The 21967-nt window shown below is 47.7% G+C and overlaps 1 protein-coding gene across 5 annotated transcripts in view; it reads left to right on the top strand.

Annotated features, from left to right (window-relative positions):
- DENND1A (DENN domain containing 1A) overlaps positions 1-21967 on the top strand; it is a 1150393-nt gene that overhangs the window by 66513 nt on the left and 1061913 nt on the right. For all 5 annotated transcript variants that reach the window (XM_030207362.1, XM_030207365.1, XM_030207363.1 and 2 more), the window contains exon 2: positions 1818-1888. In XM_030207362.1, the coding sequence (XP_030063222.1) occupies positions 1818-1888 (71 nt within the window). The remainder of the gene's footprint in view (positions 1-1817; positions 1889-21967) is intronic.

Here is a 21967-nt window from a genome sequence, read left to right as displayed (position 1 = left end):
AGAGTAGGGTCTGCTGGACATGCATGGCTGGAAGGGGGGCAGGGGAGAGGGAGGTGGGGAGGGGGCCCTGCGAGACGGGGGGTGGGGGCACACACTCACTGTCTCTCACATACACTCTCTCTGACACACTCTCTGTCTATCACACTCTGTCTCTCTGTCACACACACACACAGTCTCATACACACAGACACTCTGTCTCTCACACAGACACACTCTGTCTCTCACACAAACACACACACACTCTGTCTCTCATTCTCTCCCTGACACACACACTCCATCTCTCACACACACTCTCTTCTCAAACTGAAGTGGAGATCTTTTTGAAGAACTCATGATTTGAAACTTCATTTCAGTCTACAGACGAGCCAAGGAGTATCTAAACAAGGTTTGACATCCACCTTTGTTTCTTCCTATGAAACTGCCTGTCTAACAACATTCAGTGCTCTGTAAATTTCAATGGAGCACCACACACTCCGAGGAAAACCCAGGCTCTCTCCCTGGGTATAGCCAGCTCTGCAATTTGGGGGGGGGGGGGGGGGGGGGGGGGGGGCACAGAGGCGGACAGGAGGGTGCAGAGGTGGACCGAGGAGAGAGCCTTTTGTTAAAAATTTACCAGCACACCACTGATTGTGGATATCCTGAAAACCTGACTGGCTGGCGTGCCTGTAGGACCAGGTTTGGGAACCACTGACATACACCCTCAGGCTAGCATCCATCTGGCAAGAGGAATTAGCTGAGCACTGCTCCTTTCATGTTGATTCTGTCATCTCTTCTGCTAGCTTCCTTGTAATGTTAGACTAAGTGGAGCTCAAGACCTGCTGATCCCACACAGAGCTCTGACTTTAGCAGAAAGCTGACAGAGGAGGGCAGCGACAGGAGGAAGGAAGAGAGGGAAGGAAGATGATGATGAGGTTGATAGGAGATGGGAAGAAAAAGAAGAAACAGGACTTTGCCACTGGCTGCAGGGGCTGTGATCTGTCCCTGTCTTCTCTCTGCACTGCAAAAATTTCATAGCCCACCTGTGATTACCCCACAGCACACCAGTGTGCCATTGTATACCATGAGGAACCTTAGTACATCATCACAGGCTTTCTGTTGTTGACTTCTGGCAAAGTGTACAATGCACATTTGTCTCTTTCACCATTATACATAAGATATTTCTTTTATATAGCATTAACAAAAATAGATGTGTTAATTTTGCTGGAATTTTTAACCCCTTACTAAGTTGAGCCACATTTGACTGAAAAGCAGCGTAAAATATTAGGATGAGATTAATGCAGTGTGATATATATTTATACCATTGTTTACTTGAGCTTGATGTGTATTTTTCCTCAACAGTGTAGACCAGTACACCTCACAGAAAAACATGTTAATGCAACAGCTTAGCTTTTTAGTTGCTAATTACTATTTTATATTCTTTTGCATAGTACAGTGACATCTCCACTTCTTTTTTTTTTTCCACAAGAAACAATCAGTTCAGCAAAACTATTTCTACAGTTGAATATGTTATACAAATACTTGTGGAACATAGATCTAGACCAGGTATTGATCAGTAAATTGAATAGTCAGTTAAGAGAGTTTGAGTCTTTGTATGTCTTGTGTTCCTTTCTTGGTGTGGGTCACAGAATAAGGTATAGAACATCTTACGTGGCCTGTCTCGGATTGAATTTAGTTTGGGAAGGTTAATGTCAGTTTTACAATAAAAAATTCTTGTTTGTAACCTATGCAAAACACTTACAGTCTAGTAAAAATGTGTTTAAATGTGGTTTGAAAAGTTTTTGAACTTTCTAGGATGACCCATTTATTTTATGTTCCAGGCAAAACCCCGAGACAACATTTGAAGTATATGTTGAAGTTACTTATCAAGGGTCAAGCGGCACTGGCACAGGTATTATTATACTTTTTATTTTACCATTTTCAGTAGATTTATATTCAAGAACAATTTTTTTTATTGTAGATTTTGTGCTAAGCTTCCCTTCCTCCCCCAACTCCTTTCCATCTTACTCTCAACAGAGGAGTCATGCATGCCTTTATATTTAATTTATTTATGCATTCTTGTATCCCACTGTTGTCCAAAAACAAGTTGGTTCAAAGTGGCTTACAGTACAGTTTGCAGTGTGATGCAGTTACAATATATATATATACATATAATTATTATTTTGTTTTTTTTTACTGTGTCCGTAGTTTTTTTGGATGGACAACAGGCAATTTGTAAACACAATCTATATGTTTATAACAGTAGGAACAAGGGATTTGAAATTTAACCATTCTTTAGCGTCTGGGCTGTACTATCCTTAACAAGTGTGTGTTATTTCTTCCTGCCAGCAGAAGAAGATAGAGAAATTGATCTTTCCTGGTGACATCACCAGTACAAAGGGACTGTGCTTAATAGAAAGCTCCATTATTTCTTTACCTCTAGCAGAGGGTAGGTTGTTCAGGCTGTTGCTCCTGGTGTTTGGCCTAGCTCCCAGTAATGCAGGACTTTGCCTCACAGCTTGGTAGATACTAATTGCCGTATGGTTTCCGGATCCACGGACAGGATCTGGTTGAGAGTGAATCGCTCCTTTACTGCCATCAATCGCTTGATAGTAGCCACTGGGTGGGGCATAGGGCTGAGTCGTGCGGGGTCCTGCCATGGGGAATGCAGGTCTCCCCAGCCACCTTTTCACCTGCTTGGTGCTCTCCCTGGGCTCCCCTGCAGCTTCTGGTAAACAAATTGGCTGAGTTTGCTTGGTTTAGCTTTTCCCTGTATAGAGAGTTAAGCTAAGAGAAAAAAAAAACACTGCATTTGCAGCCTAGAGAAACATAGCTCACCCAGAGGAGCAAGCAGGGGGATGGTGGAATCGGTGGAGTCCCGGGCCACAGTCGGCCTTTGTGGACAAGTAGGTGTCAGCGTTCTGGCCAGGCATGGTCACTTGGCTGGCACTGTGTGATCTGAAGGAGCTGGTAGCGCTGTACAGCTGCCAGTTTTTCCTGCACACCTCCTGTGCCGGTCTGTTTCTGACCAGAAATGGCCCCCGGGCGGGGGAGTGCCCACATTTCATTAGTTGGTCATCAGAGTCTGAGAACCACAGTCCTGTGATTTTGGCAGGAATGGCAACCATTTTGTAGGCAAGCAGTGTTTTTCCTTTTTAATTTTTTTTTTCTGTCTTGGTTCAGCATTTATTTTTTTTATTTTTGTTACATTTGTACCCCGCGCTTTCCCACTCATGGCAGGCTCAATGCGGCTTACATGGGGCAATAGAGGGTTAAGTGACTTGCCCAGAGTCACAAGGAGCTGCCTGTGCCTGAAGTGGGAATCAAACTCAGTTCCTCAGTTCCCCAAGACCAAAGTCCACCACCCTAACCACTAGGCTACTCCTCCATGTCAGCAGGTGCTATGCAGGTGCCTGCATATCTCCAGTCAGGGCTTGGGGGATCAGAACTGGTGTTTACAAACTCACCCCGGGTCCATTCCCCCAGAATTCTGGGTGATTCCACCATTTTTGTCTGTGGTTTAAATGGCCTTTGGCTGCTGAATCTAGTTTCCCTTCACTTATTGGGGCTTTCTGGACCATAGAGGGACTCAATTGACTCCTGGGGATTGGATACCCACAGAGATTCTGGCAGAGGCGCACTCCATTGTTGTGGATTCAAGGGACCTTTGGATCCTCCTTCACTTCGGGGTTCTGGTTCTGTGGCTGATTCTCCTCCTCACACAGAGGAGGAGCATTCTCCTGTCCTTTTCTGTTTTCAGTGGGAAGAACTTCCCGCTTGTTTGATTCCTTTTAGAGGCTCTTGATCTCTCTGAAGCCCAGATGGCAGTTCCTTCAGAGAGTGACCACCATTTTAGAGTCTGGTAGGGCCCCTGAAACATTTTTCAGTTCCTTAATATCTTTCCTCCATCATGCTGGTGCAGTGGGAGTCACCCACTGGGGCTCCTAGAGGGTCCAGTGGTTTTGAATCAGTTGGATCCTTTTGTAACACAGGGAGGTGGGCAGGTCACGGCATAAAAAAACAAACAAAAAAGTCATTTTTTCTTGGGCAGGGAGGCTCAGCTTTCAAGGAGCTTCACAGAAGGGAGGTGGAGTGACAGTTTATGTTCAGTCTTTTTTACTGCTGCTGATTGTGTTGGGTACATAGCATGTGCCTTGTTGCATATGTTCTAGCAGCTTCCCTCCCTTGTTTACCTTCCTCTTGCACTGTGAGTGGTGGGACGGAGGTGACCCTGGCTTCTTCTCTGGGTGGTACAAATGACCACTAAGAAGATCTTCAGTCATTTACTCTTTCGTGGCCAGTTACTCTTGGTGAGCATTTGATACAGTTGGTTATGGATATGGGAGAGGCTTGACTTCTCCAGTTGCCCAAGTTCAGCCAAAAGAGCTCCCGGTGACTGAGGACCATGCAGGTGACACCCCAAAGAGACAGGAGACTCGGGGCCCTCTGGTTCATCTAGAGGGCCCAGGGCTACCCATTGAGGGAATGAAGGTTCTCTCAGTCGCTTGCATAGGGCGTAGGTTGTCTCTCTTCTGCTAGGAGTGAGCCCATTTAACCATCAGGACAGTGGGCCAAGTATAGCTGTGGCCTGGAGCTAGCCTGTCTGGCACCAGTCATCTTCAAGAAATCTCCCTGTGATTAGGAGGTATAGTGACAGGCAGTCCCTTTACATTGTAACACCTCTTGGAACTGGAGGTGGTGCAGCCTGTTCTGCCTGCTGAGCAGGGGCTGGGGCGTTACTCCAATTATTTCGTGGCCCTAAAGAATGGTGGTTCTCTTAGGCCTTTCCTAGACCCAAATAGAGTAAAAGCCTCCGTCAAGGGTGCCATCATGTTGGATGGGGATGCATGGCTCAGTGATTGCCTCGGTTCACTGAATTCTGACTGCCCTCGTCCTCATGGAAGCTCCTCCATATTTCTATCAGGGTAGACCTCTGGCACTTTCTCTTCTTTTTTTTTTTTTTTTGTGTGTGCTGAGATGCCTTCTTGAACTGACGCCTCCTAAGCACTAAGAAAGGTGAAATTTAGTCATACATGTTAATTTACTTTCCTTTAGATAGGCTGTACTATCTTAGGAGCCACCCTTAGAAGACTGCACTTATGGAACTCTTGGGGTTCTTTGTCTCAAGTGCTATTTCAGACTTTAAAAACCAAACAAAATAAATGAAATTTTGATTCTTTATAATTGCTGGGAACTTCTTCTGCTTTGGTAGAGGCATACTGGAGCTTTCTACTAAGCACTGCCCCTTTGTACCAGTGATATCACTGGGAAAGATAAGTTTTTCTACCTCTGTCTGCGGCAGGAAGGGTTAACACCCACTTATTAAGAGTACAGCCTGACTAAAGGAAAGGAAATTATCAGATATAACTAAATTTCACTGTAATAATTGTGTATAATGGTTGCAAAATACTTTTGATCATAGCAGTGAAGTGCGATGTTTGGTTTTTTGTTTTTGTTTCCAATTGCTTTATCAGTGTAGGTCAGAATAAAGATATCAAATGAATACTAACAGAGCTCATACCAGTACAAAAGATAGGGGTGGAGGTCCTTTACCCAGAGAACTTGCACTATAACTGAAGAAAGGGAGAGATACAGAATAACTTAATAAGGTTGCTTTCAGCATTATTTTTATCTTTGATTTTGTGGCTTCATTGATTTCTTTATAGATCTTTTCTTGATTGGGCAACATATTCTTTTGAGTCTTTGGCTTTCTAAAGGGCCCTTTCTGTTTGGTTTTGATCTAATCTTTGTATTGAGCAACACGGTACATGATCACTGGATCCCAGATTATTCCTTACCATAACTTCAGTGATTTTGTCTCGGTCAGTACTAGATTCTTTATCACCTCATGATGTCACTATGAATTAGAGAGTTGCACGGGGACAGAAATCTTACCCATCCCCACCTGTCCCTGCTGGAATCTTACTCGTCCCCACTGGAATCTTACCCAACCCCACCCATCCCCGCAAAAAGTTAACCCATCCCAACCCGGCCCCACCCGTCCCCGCAAGAATTTAACCCATCTCCACCCGTCCCCTCAGTTTGTCTCTCGATTTGAGCCACTGCACTGTAGGCAAGGAAGGAACGGAAGTTGGAACACTCTGGTGCCACATGTAAGATTTGTCTCTGATTCACTGGCATTGTGTGCTGAGAGGTAGCCACATGCACGCGCCAGTAGGTCAGGAGACATCTGATTCTCGTGCCTGTGTCAGAGCTGAGGTCTGTGCACCAGCCTGGGAGCAAAGAGGATTTAATAGTAACATAGTAAGTGACAGCAAATAGACCTGAACGGTCCATCCACTCTGCCCAATAGTCACACTCATTATCAATTCATCATTAAATCAACGAGTTTGATATTATATTCTTGATTATGGTCTTTCTTCCGTGTTTCTGGAACAAAGACCACAGAAGTCTATCTGGCCCTATCCTTATGTTCCAACTGCTGGAGTTGCCCTCGAAGCCCACTCTAGCCTATTCATCTTCTCATTTGAGGGATGCAGACCGTAAAAGTCTGTCCAGCACTGTCCTCATGTTCCAGCCACTGAAGTTGCTGTCTAAGCCCTTTCCAGCCCATCCTAAACCAGATTGCCATGTATGAGACACAGACCATACAAGTCTGCCAGGTATCAGCCCTAGTTCATTACAGCCAGAGTCGCCATCTAAGCGTCACTTGACACATCCACACACATGCAGCCATTTAAGGTTAGGCTTTATATAACTTCCATTTTCTAATTAGAGATCCTCTGTGTTCATCTCATGCCTTTTTGAATTCCGTCATCATTTGTGACTCTACCACCTCCTTAATGGAAGACTTTCCACATTTGTGCTGTTAAAGCAAGGAGGAAGAGGAAGAGACAGCACTCAAAGAACTTGGTATTCGGTAGATGAGAGGCTGGTGCAAGTGCAGCTTATATTTCCACGGGAATCCCGCTGACCTGCTTCCATCCCCGCGGGAACCCCGCAGGAACTGCCTCTGTCCCCGGGGGAACCCCGCAGAACTGCTTCCATCCCCACGGGAACCCCGCAGGAATTGCCTCCGTCCCTGCGGGAATCCCACGGGTTCCGCGGGATTCCCACAAACCCCGTTCCCATGCAGCTCTGTACTATGAATGGACTCCTCCACTAGTTGCCTGAAAGAATTCTTACAAGGTTTCTGTATTCCCCCTATTTCTGGTCGGTCAAGCAACTAGTATTTTCCAGATTTCAATTGTCTATTAAAACCACCTCATCTTTGAATGTTATCGGATGGCATCTCTCACATCTGTAGCTACTTCTTCTTACTTGTCATACAACTTGAGCCTCCTTGGGTCTTTTCAGCCCACCCCTAGTAAATTAGGTGCTCTTTGCTCATTTTATATCCTAAAGGCTTTTATTTTTGTCCCTAACATGCAAAGCAGCTGCTCCCCTCCTCTTCCCCCCCCCCCCCCCCCCCCCCCCCCCCCCCCAATTGGATCCTTCCTGAATACAGTATATCCTGGTATTCACTGTCTGGGCCTGATTTGTCATAGAACCATGATTTATTTATTTAATTTCTTCTATACCCCCTGAAAGCCCAAAGCTATCAAAGTGGGGTAAAATAGTTATTTTCAGTTACTTCTGCCATGATGACTTCTAGAGATCAATGAGTTTGTTGGATAAACTGAGTAGTTATACAGGACTTTCTAAGTTTATTTTTTTCCTCATTTCTATTTTTCCTGAGATAGTAATTCATAATGTACCTTGCATTTCATTTTCCACTTTCAATGTATATGCAGTTCAATGATTTTTATTACAGTGGAAATATACTACTTATTTTTTACTTGCCCAGCAGGGAACTTAACAGGTTTGCTGGAAGACTATCATCTTACCTTAATGTATCTTTAGACATTTGAATTATCTAATAATTTGTTCAAGCCCCAATGTAGAGGAAAGTAAATTAGAGCTGAATGATAAAATAGCATATACAAATCAGATCATGAAGCTTTATATGCATTTTTATTGTAAAAACAATTTTTATCATTTAATTATCTGAAATGGTGTGCTTAAAGCAGCCTGTTTTAAATTAAAACCAGAAACATGTTGTGAGTTCGAACTTGAGTGAGGTAGTATTTTGTTTGATGACTTTTCAGTTGCTTTTTTTCCCCCTGGCTTGATATTAAGAAAGATCATGAATTATCATCTTATCCTTATTTTGCTCAGAGAATGCTTTAAGGTTTTCTTTTCCTGTCTTCAGTAGAATAGCGCATTACTATTGTAAATATATTCCTGTGTTCCCTCTAAGTGTGTGCCGAAACTTTGCCATTTTTCATTTGATATGTATTTTTACATACAAAAACTATATTTGGACTGCTGAGAAAATGACATTTCCATATCATCATGCTGATCAATCCATAGACTGGTGGGTTGTGTCCATCTACCAGCAGGTGGAGATAGAGAGCAATCCTTTTGCCTCCCTATATGTGGTCATGTGCTGCCGGAAACTCCTCAGTATGTTCTCTATCTCAGCAGGTGGTGGTCACACACAGCAGCAGCTCTGGCTAGGTCTCCAAGCCTAATTTTTAGGTTTTGTTGAGTACCTGGGGTTGAGGGCTCTTCTTGAGCAAGTGCAAACCTGGTGGCGCCAGGTCCCTCCTTGTCTCCCCCCTCCCGCTGGCTCCGTTAAAAAAAAAAAAAAAAAATTTTGGACGTCCTTAAAGGCGTTTATTTCGACGTTTATTTAAACGTTTATTGCAGCTACTCACTGGGACACCAGGTCGTTACAGCTCGGAGCGAGAAGCAGGTAATTTTTACCTTTTTATAGCGGGCAGGGGGTTCCCCGATCGATCTCCACGTGGCCTATGGCGTCGGAGGGCGAGGGCGCGAAGAATCGCTCCCCGGACCGTGTGTGCACTTCTAGCGGGGATGCGGGGGTCTTAAAGTCTGATTCGCCCTTGTTGGATGTCAGTTCGGAGGCCGGTCAGTGTCCCGGGTCTTCCTCCGGTGCGGCGGTTTTTCCCGCCATAAACGCCCATCCCCCGCTGCTCACCTCCGCCATCTTGGCCGGCCACTCTGCTCGGACGGCTTCTTCTTGGGCCGCCCTTGAGCTGGGAGACGTTAATGCCATGGCTGCCCTTGATTTGGGCGACGGCAAAAAAGCGGCTAAAGTTAAGCGCCGTTCTTCCCGCGCGGCTTCTTCGAGGAGTGTCGCGCCGGATGCCATCTTGGATGCGCAGCATGTTTCTCCCCTGCTCTTGCGAGCGCCAGTTGAGGGTGCGTCTAGGGCTGTGGCCCAGGCTGCTGAAGTGCACAGTCTGGGGGGTTTCTCCCCCGAGTTTATTTTGCTGCTGCATCAGGCCTTCCTTATGCAAAACGCTGCCCCTTCTCCCTTGTCCGATAAAGGGGTTGAGGCCCCCGGAAGTAAACGCCCTCGGGTGGATTCCCAGGCCTTAGAGGACTCTGTTTCCTCTGATGTAGATGAGGGCAGCGTATCTGAGTTCTCCCAATGGTCCTTTTGGGATTCCTTGGAGGAGACGGATTCCCGCTCGGATGGAGCGGATGACCCCTCTGCAGCGCGGATCTTTCGCTCAGAGGATTTGCCCAACCTGTTAGTGCAGGCCATGAGCATTTTGAAGATTTCCTCTCCAGAGGACGTCTCTCCCTCAGCCCCTGTTGGCTCCGCCATTATGCTGGGGACGAAGTGCCCGCCTAGAACCTTCCACGTGCATGATGCCATGCACACCTTAATTTTGGCTCAATGGGATGTCCCGGAAGCGAGCCTCAAAGTGGCTAGGGCTATGTCCCGCCTCTATCCTTTGCCTGAAAGTGAACGGGAGGCCTTTCTTTGGCCTACCGTGGATTCTTTAATCACTGCGGTGACTAAGAAAACGGTGTTGCCGGTGGAAGGTGGCACGGCCCTAAAGGACGCCCAAGACAGAAGATTGGAGGCGGCCTTAAGGTCGTCCTTCGAGGCGGCTGCCTTAAGTTTGCAGGCCTCAGTTTGCGGCTCCTATGTGGCCAGGGCGTGCCTCACGATTGTGCAGCGGGCTTCCCCCTCGGATCCTTCCTTGAGGGCTGATTGGCCGGCCCTGGAATCGGGCTTGGCTTATTTGGCAGACTTACTGTATGATGTCTTGAGAGCCTCGGCTAAAGGTATGGATCAGACAGTCTCTGCGCGGCGGTGGCTTTGGCTGAAACATTGGTCTGCTGACCACGCCTCTAAGTCCCGCCTGGCTAAGTTGCCTTTTAAAGGCAAGCTGCTCTTTGGGGTCGAGCTGGACAAAATTGTGACCGATCTCGGCACGTCTAAGGGCAAGAGGTTACCAGAGGTCAGGGCTTGGGCCAGTGCTCGCCCCGGTATCTCCAGAGGACGGTTTCAGGAAGCCCGTCGGTACCGCCCGGGCAAGTCGGGCTCCTCTGCCCCCTCTTCCTTCAAGAGGAATTTCTCCCCCAAGCAGCATTCCTTTCGCATAGACCGCCGTCCCGGAGGTGCGCCCTCCGGTCCTCCCCCAGGGTCTCCTACCCAATGACGGGGTCCTGGTCCATGGCCCAGTGCAGATTGGAGGACGCCTGTCCTCGTTTCTGGGCGAGTGGACCAGGGTAACTTCAGACGCTTGGGTGCTGGAAGTCATCAGAGACGGCTACAAGCTAGAGTTCTGCCGACCCTTAAGAGACGGGTTTGTACTCTCTCCCTGCAAGTCTCCGATCAAAGCTGTGGCAGTGCAGCAGACCTTGGACAATCTGATCCGCCTGGGTGCGGTCGTTCCGGTGCCAGAAAATCAGCTTGGCAAGGGACGTTACTCCATTTACTTTGTGGTACCAAAGAAAGGAGGTTCTGTACGGCCTATCCTCGACCTCAAAGGGGTCAATCGGGCCTTGAAAGTTCGGCACTTTCGCATGGAGACTCTCCGCTCTGTTATAGCGGCAGTGAAGGCAGGGTAGTTCCTGGCATCCTTGGACATCAAGGAAGCGTACTTGCATATTCCCATCTGGCCTCCTCATCAACGCTTTCTGCGTTTTGCAGTCCTGGGCCGACACTTCCAGTTCAGAGCACTCCCGTTCGGGTTGGCTACTGCTCCGCGGACCTTCTCCAAAGTAATGGTGGTCATCGCGGCCTTCCTGCGAAAGGAAGGAGTACAAGTCCATCCTTATCTGGACGACTGGTTGATCCGAGCCCCCTCTTATGCAGAGTGCAGCAAAGCTGTGGACCGGGTGATTGCTCTTTTGAGCTCCCTGGGGTGGATCATCAACTGGGAGAAAAGCCAGCTGCGCCCGACTCAGTCCCTGGAGTATCTGGGAGTTCGATTCGACACCCAAGTGGGCAGAGTGTTCCTGCCGGACAATCGGATTGTCAAAATTCAGGCTCAGGTGGACCAGTTCCTAGTAGCCTCTCCGCTTCGGGCTTGGGACTATGTGCAGCTGTTGGGCTCTATGACGGCCACGATGGAAGTAGTGCCCTGGGCTAGGGCTCATATGAGACCACTACAACACTCTCTGCTGCAGCGCTGGACTCCGGTGTCGGAGGATTATGCTGTGCGCCTTCCCTTGGACCCAGCAGTGCGCAAGGCGCTGAGCTGGTGGCTGAAGACAGACAAGTTGTCTGCAGGGATGCCTCTTGTGACCCCGGAGTGGATTGTCGTCACGACGGACGCCTCTTTGATGGGCTGGGGAGCCCACTGCTTGGGAAGGACAGCGCAGGGGCTCTGGTCTCCTGCAGAGGCAAAGTGGTCTATCAACCTCCTGGAACTCAGAGCCATTCGGTTGGCGCTTTTGGAGTTCCTCCCGGTACTGGCGTTGAAGCCAGTACGGGTCCTGTCGGACAATGCCACGGCTGTGGCCTATGTCAACCGCCAGGGAGGTACCAAGAGCGCCCCTCTAGCCAAGGAAGCCATGAATCTATGCCAGTGGGCGGAAGCGAACCTGGAACAGCTGTCAGCTGCCCACATTGCCGGAGTCATGAATGTCAAGGCGGACTTTCTCAGTCGCCATACCTTGGATCCCGGAGAGTGGCAGTTATCGGCTCAGGCGTTCTTGGACATCACGAAGCGCTGGGGCCAGCCGAGCCTAGATCTGATGGCGTCATCGGCCAATTGCCAAATGCCGCGCTTTTTCAGCAGAGGACGGGACCCTCGATCTCTGGGAGTAGATGCTCTTCTCCAACAGTGGCCAACACAAGAGCTTCTCTATGTATTCCCGCCCTGGCCCATGTTGGGCAGGGTACTAGACCGGGTGGCAAAGCATCCGGGCCGGATAATCCTGGTGGGTCCGGACTGGCCCAGACGTCCCTGGTATGCGGACTTGATCAGGTTGCATCAGGGTCCCGTGGTGATGGAGGATCCCTCCCCCTTTGGTCTTACGGCCTGGCTATTGAGCGGCAGCGTCTGAGGAAGAAGGGCTTCTCAGACAAGGTCATCGCCACTATGCTGAGAGCGAGGAAGCGCTCTACTTCTACTGCTTACGCCAGGGTTTGGCGTACCTTTGCAGCGTGGTGTGAAGCAGGCTCACTTTCTCCCTTCACTGCTCCAATTTCTTCAGTGCTGGCATTCCTGCAAGAAGGTCTGGAGAAAGGCCTGTTGCTCAGTTCCCTTAAAGTCCAGGTAGCGGCTCTGGCTTGCTTCAGGGGCCACCTAAAGGGTGCTTCCCTGGCTTCGCAGCCAGATGTGGTACGTTTTCTCAAGGGAGTTAATCACCTGCGCCCTCCTCTGCACTCAGTGGTGCCTGCGTGGAATCTCAACCTGGTGCTAAGAGCCTTGCAGAAGCCGCCTTTTGAACCCTTGTCGAGGGCATCTCTGAAAGACCTGACGTTGAAAGCAGTCTTTTTGGTGGCTATCACTTCAGCCAGAAGAGTTTCCAAGCTCCAGGCACTCTCATGTCGAGAGCCTTTTCTGCAGTTCACTGAGGCAGGAGTGACTATTCGCACAGTGCCTTCCTTCCTGCCCAAGATTGTTTCTCGCTTTCCATGTGAATCAGCAGCTCTGTCTCCCTTCCTTTCGTAGGGAGGACTACCCAGAGGAGTACTCTGCTCTCAAATATCTGGATGTGAGACGAGTCATCATCAGATACTTGGAAGTGACCAATGATTTCCGGAAATCGGATCATCTGTCCTGTTTGCAGGTCCTCGTAAGGGTCTGCAGGCTGCTAAGCCTACAGTGGCAAGATGGGTCAAGGAAGCCATTGCAGCGGCTTATGTGGCCGCGGGGAAGGTGCCGCCTATCCAGCTGAAGGCTCACTCCACTAGAGCTCAGGCGGCCTCGATGGCAGAGGCCGGGTCCGTCTCCTTGGAAGAGATTTGCAAGGCGGCAACTTGGGCATCGGCCCATACCTTCTCCAGGCATTACCGCTTGACTGTGGCTGCTCGGGCGGAGGCCCGGTTTGGAGCTTCAGTGTTGCGGTCAGGGATTTCAGTGTCCCGCCCTGGGTGAGTACTGCTTTGGTACATCCCACCAGTCTATGGATTGATCAGCATGATGATATGGAAGGTAAAATTATGTATCATACCTGATAATTTTCTTTCCATTAATCATAGCTGATCAATCCATAGCCCCTCCCAGATATCTGTACTGTTTATATTCTGGTTGCATTTCAGATTCAAGTTTAGTTTTCAGTTCCTGTTCAGGAGGACTTCGTGTTCAAGTTTTTTCAATTGGATTCTTCAAGAGTTGAGACGAGTTTGTGTTACAGTGAGCTGCTGCATTCCTCTCCCCTCCGTTTTACGGGGCTGGATTGAGACATAAATTCTGCCGGCACTCCCTCCCGCTTCGTGCGGCTGTAGGGCAGCTTTGTACCCCTCCCGCTTCGGCGGTGTTAGGGTTAGTCAGCTCCTCCCGCGGTTGCGGTTGCAGGATAAGCCAGATCCCCTCGCATCGGCGGGGTGGTGTCCCTCCCCTGCTCCGCGGGGATGAGCTGGACGGATTCCCCTCCCCCACTTGTGTGGGGATGAGCTGGGTTAATTCCCCTCCCCCGTTTCGGCGGTGGTGAGCTGGGCAGAGTGTCCCTTTGTGGGTGTAATTCTCTAAGTGCTGAGTCCTGCGGATGGAGCTTGGATATCGACATACTGAGGAGTTTCCGGCAGCACATGACCACATATAGGGAGGCAAAAGGATTGCTCTCTATCTCCACCTGCTGGTAGATGGACACAACCCACCAGTCTATGGATTGATCAGCTATGATTAATGGAAAGAAAATTATCAGGTATGATACATAATTTTACCATATTTTCTTTCGTGGATAGAGTTGTATTTGAAGTATGATAGCTTGTATTTCTATCTTCAATCATTTTTATTGATGATGATTTACACATTTCAGCTTTTAAACACGGCATGTTCATACAATTTACGCCTACATTACAATTTACCTATACAAGTACATCATCACTTTTATTAGTCAACTCCCCTGCTAAGCCCTCACCTACCCCACATTGTCTCAAAAGTTCAACATATAACTTCTTCCTTTCGATGGTAATGTTAACCACATGAGTTCCCACTTTGCTTTGAATCGGGCTCCTTGGTCACTCTCTATGGCCTGTATCCCACATCTGTCCAGCCGCATCAACTTTATCATTTGCGATCTCCAAAGGATCAGCGAGGGTCCCTCCATCAGCCACGCCCCTAAAATAGTAGTTATTCTCACTAATATGCCCATTTGCATAAACCCTTTCAGGCCTTTAGGTGGCTCTTCAGTGTACTTATGTTCATTGAAGAGCATCATAGGATCATATTGCAAAGTACATCCCCACATCTTTCCCACCGTCTGCAGCATGTGTGTCCAAAATTGCTTAACCAGTGAACATCTCCAGAACATGTGCCCAAGTGTGGCCACTCCACTCCCACATTTTGGACATTTATCATCCCTTACTATTTTTGCACAGTGTGCCCTATGCGGCGATATATGCATCCTCAAGAGAAACTTGTATAATTTCTCTCTCTGTGCAATTGACATTCTCTGCCTGTACAAGCTTTTAATATACTGTTTACATGTCTCTTCTGTTACTATACAGCCTAAGTCCTGTGACCACTTGAGAGCCAAATGCGCATAGTCCAATTATGCTGTCGTATCTTTCAAATACTGATGGTGAAATTTCAGTGGCACTGACTGTTGAGATCCCAGCGCAAATGCCTCAGGAAGCACTTCTGAGACAACTTCTGTCAAGTCTGTCCATAACAAAGTTGAAATGTAATGTCGTAATTGCCAATATTCAAAGTCATGACCACTCTTGATCCCTTATCGTTCTTGTGATTCAGAGTACGCTTTCATCTGCCCCTCTTCATTCAACACCTGAGCTAGGTAGACTATCCCTTTCCTTGCCCATTGACTAAATATACTTCCTCGATGCCCAGGCGGGAATGCCAGGTTGTTACATATGGACAAAAAGGGGGTGGTCTTTGCGGAGAACTGATGCCTTCTACATATCCACCGCCACGACGATCTAAGTGGTCTTAATAGTGGATGGATCTTATAAACCTTCCACGGGTCGTCGTCCCCCACCTCCCTGAATGCAAAAGATGACTAAAATGTATGTCTGGGTATATAGACGTCTCAGCTGTTGTGAGAGAGAAATCTGATGTGTTGCTAAACCAGTCATTTATGTTTCTCATCGAGTATGCTATTGTCAGTGCTCTAATGCTTAGTAGACCCATCCCCCCATATTCTCTGGGCGTTTTATATAAACTTTAACGGTATTCTGGGTTGCTTTCCTTGCCACAGGAATTTCTGAATTAGCCTGTTCAGTATCTTCTCCTCTTTACCTCTCAGGAATAGAGGGAGTTGCTGGAAAATATATACCCATTTTGGCACCAATAGCATATTAAATAATGCCACACGGCCCCATAATGAAATGGGTAAGTTCTGCCAGAGCTCCAGCCTCCTACTTGTCTCCTCTAGCAGTGGTTTTACATTTATTGCATAAAGAGAAGTAGGATCTTTCGGGATCTGCACCCCCAAGTACTTCAGTGCCCTGTCTTCCCACCTAAGCTGGAAAGTTCCTTTCCAGGATTGTCGCAGGATTTCTGTAAATTAAGGGAGAATCCCGACAATTGCCCATACTGTTCTATCTCTCTCAACACATGTTGTAGGGATATTTGTGGCTTGGATAATACAATTAGAATGTCATCTGCATATGCAAGCGCCTTCACCTCTTCCTCACCTATGCGTATTCCCTTTATCTCCTCAGAAGTATTCAGTATTCTAATTAAGGGTTCCAGTGAGATGTCAAACAGCAGTGGGGATAATGGACATCCCTGTCGCGTCCCCCGACAAACCCTAAAACGATCCGTTCTGCCTCCATTTGCCAGCACTTGGGCTTCTAGGTTAGCATATAAAGCATTTAAGGCCTTTAGGTACCATCCCGGGATGCCCACCTTTTCCAGCACTTGGAACATATAGCTCCATTTCACTTGGTCAAACGCTTTGGCTGCGTCTAAGCTTATTAACATCATAGGCACTTGCTCATTTATACTTTGTGTCCTAGACGTAATAACCCGTCTCACATGCAATACTGAGTGTCGTCTAGGCACAAATTCCACCTGTGTCGGGCTAATCAGCCCTGGCAGGTACTCCCTTAACCTGTTTGACAAACTCTTAGCTAGCAGCTTGATATCTACATTTATCAAAGAAATTGGGCGGTACAACTCTGGGTCTTCTGGCGCTTTACCTGGCTTTAAGATTAGAGTTATCATTGCTGTATTCTCATACGGTGGGAATTCCCCTGCGTCAATTACCGCTTGATAGTATTCAAGTAAAGGCGCCACCAAGGCATTAGTTTGTAAAATTCCCCAGTGAATCCATCCCCCCTGGCGCTGAATAAGATTTGAGTCCTTTAATAGCTTGTTGTAACTTTTTTGGTAATAGAGGGGTATTAAGTTGCTCTGCCGCTATATGAGGGCATATCAGCTCTATCTATTAGATCACTTACTGCTTTCCTATCTATGGACTCCGCTCCCTTGTACAATTTTTGAAAATAATCTTTTAAGATCCAAAGCACCGAGGCTGGACAATTCTTTATGACTCCTCCATCATCTTTCAGTGCTGCTATGGTTCGGCTCGCTGCCCATGGTTTTACCAACCGTGCCAACATGCCTCCCGTTCTATTCCCATACCGATAAAATCTGTATTTTTGAAATATCAACTGGCGCTGTGCTGCTGGTGTATTAGAGAATTTAAAGTGGCCTGCAACACCGTGTAGTCATTCCTGTTTAATTGCGTAGGGGAGTTTATATATCTGTGTTTGGCTTTACGTAGTTTTTTTAGTTAAATTTACTATTCCCATGGCTACCTTCTTCCTGTGCCTTGCTACATAGGCAATGATATCGCCGCGAAGAACTGCCTTCACCGCCCCCCAAAACAACTGCGGTTGTCTTTGTGTTGTTGATTGTATAACGAGTATTCTTCCCATTTTTTGTGTATGTACTTCTTAAACTCGCTGTCTTTCACCAAGTGCCTTGGGTATCTCCACCCTCTCACTTCACTGTAATTCCTTGGGGCTTCTAGGTCCATCCACATTGGTGCATGATCTGATATTACCACTTGTCCTATTTCTGCCTCTGTCACCCAGGGGAATATGTGCCCTGATGTAAAGATATAGTCTGTTCTCGCCCACGTCCCATGAGCCCTTGACCTGTGTGTGTAGTCCCTTGCTCTGGGGTGAAGAAGCCTCCAGGAGTCTACTACCGACAGTGATGTAGCAAAGGTCGAGAGTTTTACCTCCTCCCGTGTCTCTGGTTCTGGCCCCAGTACAGTCTATCATAGGGTCCATTAGGGCATTCATATCCCCTGTTATTATAAGTGATTTGTTTTGATATGGTAATAAGTCTTTTAAATGTTTTGAGAAAAATTTTGGCTCTTGTGGTGTGGGCGCATGTATTGATAGTAAATATTCCTCTCGTCCTTGTAGCCACAATTTTATCAATAGATATCTGCCTTGGATGTCCTGTAGTATAATTTCTGAGATGTGGGCAAAATGTTTACAGACAAGGACTGCAACCCCTCTGCGTCTCTGTCCTGTAGATGTGCACATTACCTGTCCCACCCAGGACTTCCTAAGTTTCATGTGTACCGGTTCAGAAAGCCTTGTTTCCTGGATGCATGCAATGTCTACCTTTAATTTGTCTAAATGAGATAGTATCTTTTTCCTTTTTATCGGGGATGTTATTCCACTCACATTCCAACTTGCAATCCTACATTGAGGTTTTACCTAAGGGTTTAATACGCTGTGCAGACCTTCTTGTTTCCAGACCCAGGGTTCCCAGCCTACCCCCAGATCTATACAGTTGCCACCGCCTCTCATCATTTCAATTACGTGCCCTGTCTCATCCCCCTCTCCACCCGCTCCTTGGCCAAAGTTCCACACTTTCCCTGCATGCGTTCCCCCCTTATGCCCTCTACCCCCCCATCAGTCCCTCCCCCCCTTCCCCAACACAATCCCATTCAACTCTGAACTCCCTCCCCCTCCCCCATGCCCTTGCTGTATCTGATGGAACTGTTAACATCAAGTGGTCACTTTCTTATTGAGGTCCCCACTCCCCCTTTGCACTCCGCATCCCAACTCCCACCAAACGTTAAATTCAAAAAGTAACATTGTCCATTAACAGCTATATCACCAACCATATCACTTAAGCCTGGTTCATGTTCCTCCGTATCCGCGCCACTCAAGTCCTGATGGTTAGTTCTTATTTCTCAACCTCATTGTTAACAAAGTCTGCTGCCGCTGTCTCCGAGTCAAAGGAATTCCATTTTCCTTACAGTTGTATCTTTAATATTGCAGGGTATAGTAACATGAAGCTGATCTTATTTGCCTATGTCGTACATACTGAGTGAAAACGCCTTCTCTTCTCTTGTACACTTGCCGAATAATCCGGGAAAATTCTTATCAATTCCCCCTCGTAGTGAAGCGAGTCACGTTTCATTTTGTATCCTTGCATAATCTCTGCTTTATGTATGTAATTATGCAGTTTTAGAATTACCACTCTCGCTTTTGTCCCAGCTGCGTGTGTTCTTCCAGTCCTTTGGTCCCTTTCTATGCATAACGGTCCGCTGCTATCTGATAGTGCAAATTGCTTTTTCAGCCATTGCTCAAGCAGCAGGCCCAGATTTTTTTCCGGAACAGACTCTGGAAGACCCATGATACGTAGATTACTCCGTCTCGCTCTGTTTTCCAGATCTTCAAGTTTGTCCTGCTGTGCATGTAATTTTGCTTTGAGATCTGTAATTTCTGGCTCCCAGCAGGCCCACTTGTCTTCTGCCTCCAACACTCTCTTTTCTATCTCCACAGTCCGCTTCACCGTGTCGGTGACCAGAGAGTCTAATTTCTTGAATTGTTCTGCTAGCAGATCGAACCTTGGTTCTAATGCCGCTCCTACTGCTGCGGTGATCTGTGCAAGTTGTTTATCTGTAAACTCCGGACTCGCCCCTGCTTCTTTGTCCGCCATTTTAGGCTCCACGCTGCTCAATGGCGGTTTCTCTTTTTCTACTTTTGTACCCTTTTTCGCAGTTCCAGGCGGCATGGGAGTCAGATATTTGTTCATACACTCTTCACCCATCAATAGTTCTGCTGGTTGGCGTTTTCGGATACTTAATGTGTGGATGCGGCACAAAAACGGAGCAGGGACCCCAGAGCGAAGTTAAACTGTGGCTGTTCCTCGCAGCGCATCACGTGACCTCTTCCTAGCTTGTATTTTTAAATAGGAAGATGCATGAACACTGCATGGGTATAATATTTGTGAATATTTGTCTAATAAATACATAATTAGAGACGATTTTTCTCCAGAAAGAAACGAGATGATAAGGGGCATCAGCTAATGACCTGAGTTACTAATCAATGTTTTAGCAGTTCTAACAATACTTGATGACATAAAAATGTGCTCTTCATTTCATGAGGTTTCAGTTAAAGTGATGTGTTCTGTATAGAAAACAGAATTCTTCTTAAATGCCTGAGGTATTGGAAGTGCATAAGAAATATGAGCTGGATTCAAAAGGTGCACTACTCTGTGGTAGAAATTTAAATGAAGGTAGTGAATTGTTCTAACGTTATTAGAGAGGTATAGACTGACATCAATTATGGTCATATAAGTTGTTTTTCCTTTAGAAAACTGGGATTAAATTGATTCTGAATTCCTGATTTCCTTGTCATCAAGCAGATGAAGCCATTACATATGGGTTATGTCCATCAACCAGCAGGGGAGATAGAGAGCACTCAAACTTTCACAGTGCCCTCTTGGCCAGCTAGCTCCACTGCCTCTTCAGTATTCTCTATCTCCCTTAGCAGGGTGGCTGCAGCTTGTTCGAGCTCCAGAAAAATCTGCCGGGAGGTGGTTCCTGGCTTGCCAGTTGTTAACCGGGGTGTTGGAGGCTATAGCAGCTTCACTTTAAAGGCACATAGGTTAGCCCTTTCCCTGCCTTACCCATACCTCTGTGGATGTGGACATATTGCCTTGTTTTCCCTGTCCTTACCCACCAACAGTGGATGCAGGCATATAGGTTCGCCCTTTCCCTGCCTTTCCCACTCATCTGAGCCTCCGGAGTCTTCAACACCTCTGCTTTCCTCACAGCTTAAAAAAAAAAAAAAAAAAGTTGCGTCGCGTTTTTAAATGCAGAGACGCTGGAACAGAGGTTTTTGACCTGATTTTCAGCAGGATCGTAGTTGTACACTAGATCCTTTGAGGTAAGAGTGTTTTCCAACTCCTCCGGGGTGGGCCCGCGATCCGGGCGATTTTGGCGCGAAACCGCCATTTTGGATTTTACCGCCGTTTTTCGGCGATGGCTGCGGACAATGTAAAGCGCTGTTCCACTTGTGGCAAGCGCAAATCAGCAGCAGGGCTCTGTAAATCGTACTGTATTGGCGTAGGAGCCGGCCCGAGCATGGCGAGTGATGTTTCTTCCCGCTGTGAGCTGGCAGCGGGCGCCATTTTGCTTACACCGCATGGCGCGGCCTCCGTGGACACGGAGAGACCTGAGCCGGGTGGGGCACCTCGAGATGAGGTTATTTCAGGAGTGGCTAGCACCGGACAGGATTTGGGTGCCCAGGGTGAGATTTTCTCCCCGGATTTTGTGCTTTTGCTGCATAAAGCATACATGATGAAAAGAGCCCTTCCTCAAGGGTCGCCTGAGGCTCCTCTGATTGCCCCCCCGATGGATTCTGGCCTGGGACTGCCCAGTGAGGCTTTTTTCCCGGATGCTTGGCCTAAAGATAAGCGCAGAAGGGTTAATTCCCCTTCAGATTGTGGTGCACCTTTTTCCCCACCGTGGTCGGGGTGTGAGGATTCGGAGAACTCTGACAGACGTTCTTGGTCTGAGGAACCAGAGTCAGGTGCGGATTTACCACAGGATCTGGATGATCCCTCCGCGGTGAGGATTTTCCACCGTGATGAGCTGCCAGCGCTTATTTCAGATACCCTGCAGGCCCTCTCGATTGAAGATCCTGACAGTGGCATGGCCTCCTCGGGTAATCCCAGGATGGCTAGTACCAAGAAAGCTGCTCGGGCCTTCCCTTTGCATGACTCCATCCTAGAGCTTGTTTCGGCTCAGTGGGCTGACCCCGAGGGACCTTTGAGAGTTTCCAGGGCTATGGGGCAGTTATACCCTCTGCGTGAGGGACATATGGCTCGTTTTCAAATGCCTACAGTGGATGCCGTAGTCACTGCGGTGACGAAGAGAACTACCCTCCCTGTTGAAGGAGGTGTTGCCCTGAAGGATGTTCAAGACCGTAGGCTGGAAACAGCGTTGAAACGGTCCTTTGAAATTGCAGGTCTCACTGTTCGGGCGTCTGCATGCAGCTGTTATGCTGTGAGAGCCTGCCTAGCTTGGCTGCAACAGGCAGTGGCTCAGCCCGGAGATGGAGCGGAGCCCTTCTTGGATGTGGCTCCGCGGATGGAGTTGGCCTTGTCCTTTCTGGCTGATGCCCTTTATGACCTTGTCAGAGCTTCGGCTAAACAAATGGCAGTAGCAGTGGCGGCTCGTCGTCGTCTGTGGCTACGACACTGGGCAGAGGACATGGCCTCTAAGCAAAGGTTGGTGAAGTTGCCTTTTCAAGGACTTCTATTTGGTG

Source organism: Microcaecilia unicolor, chromosome 6 (genome assembly GCF_901765095.1).
Source record: "Microcaecilia unicolor chromosome 6, aMicUni1.1, whole genome shotgun sequence".
NCBI lineage: Eukaryota > Metazoa > Chordata > Amphibia > Gymnophiona > Siphonopidae > Microcaecilia > Microcaecilia unicolor.
The sequence above is the reverse complement of the archived record's forward strand: the minus strand, read 5'-3'. Positions and strand labels throughout refer to the sequence as shown.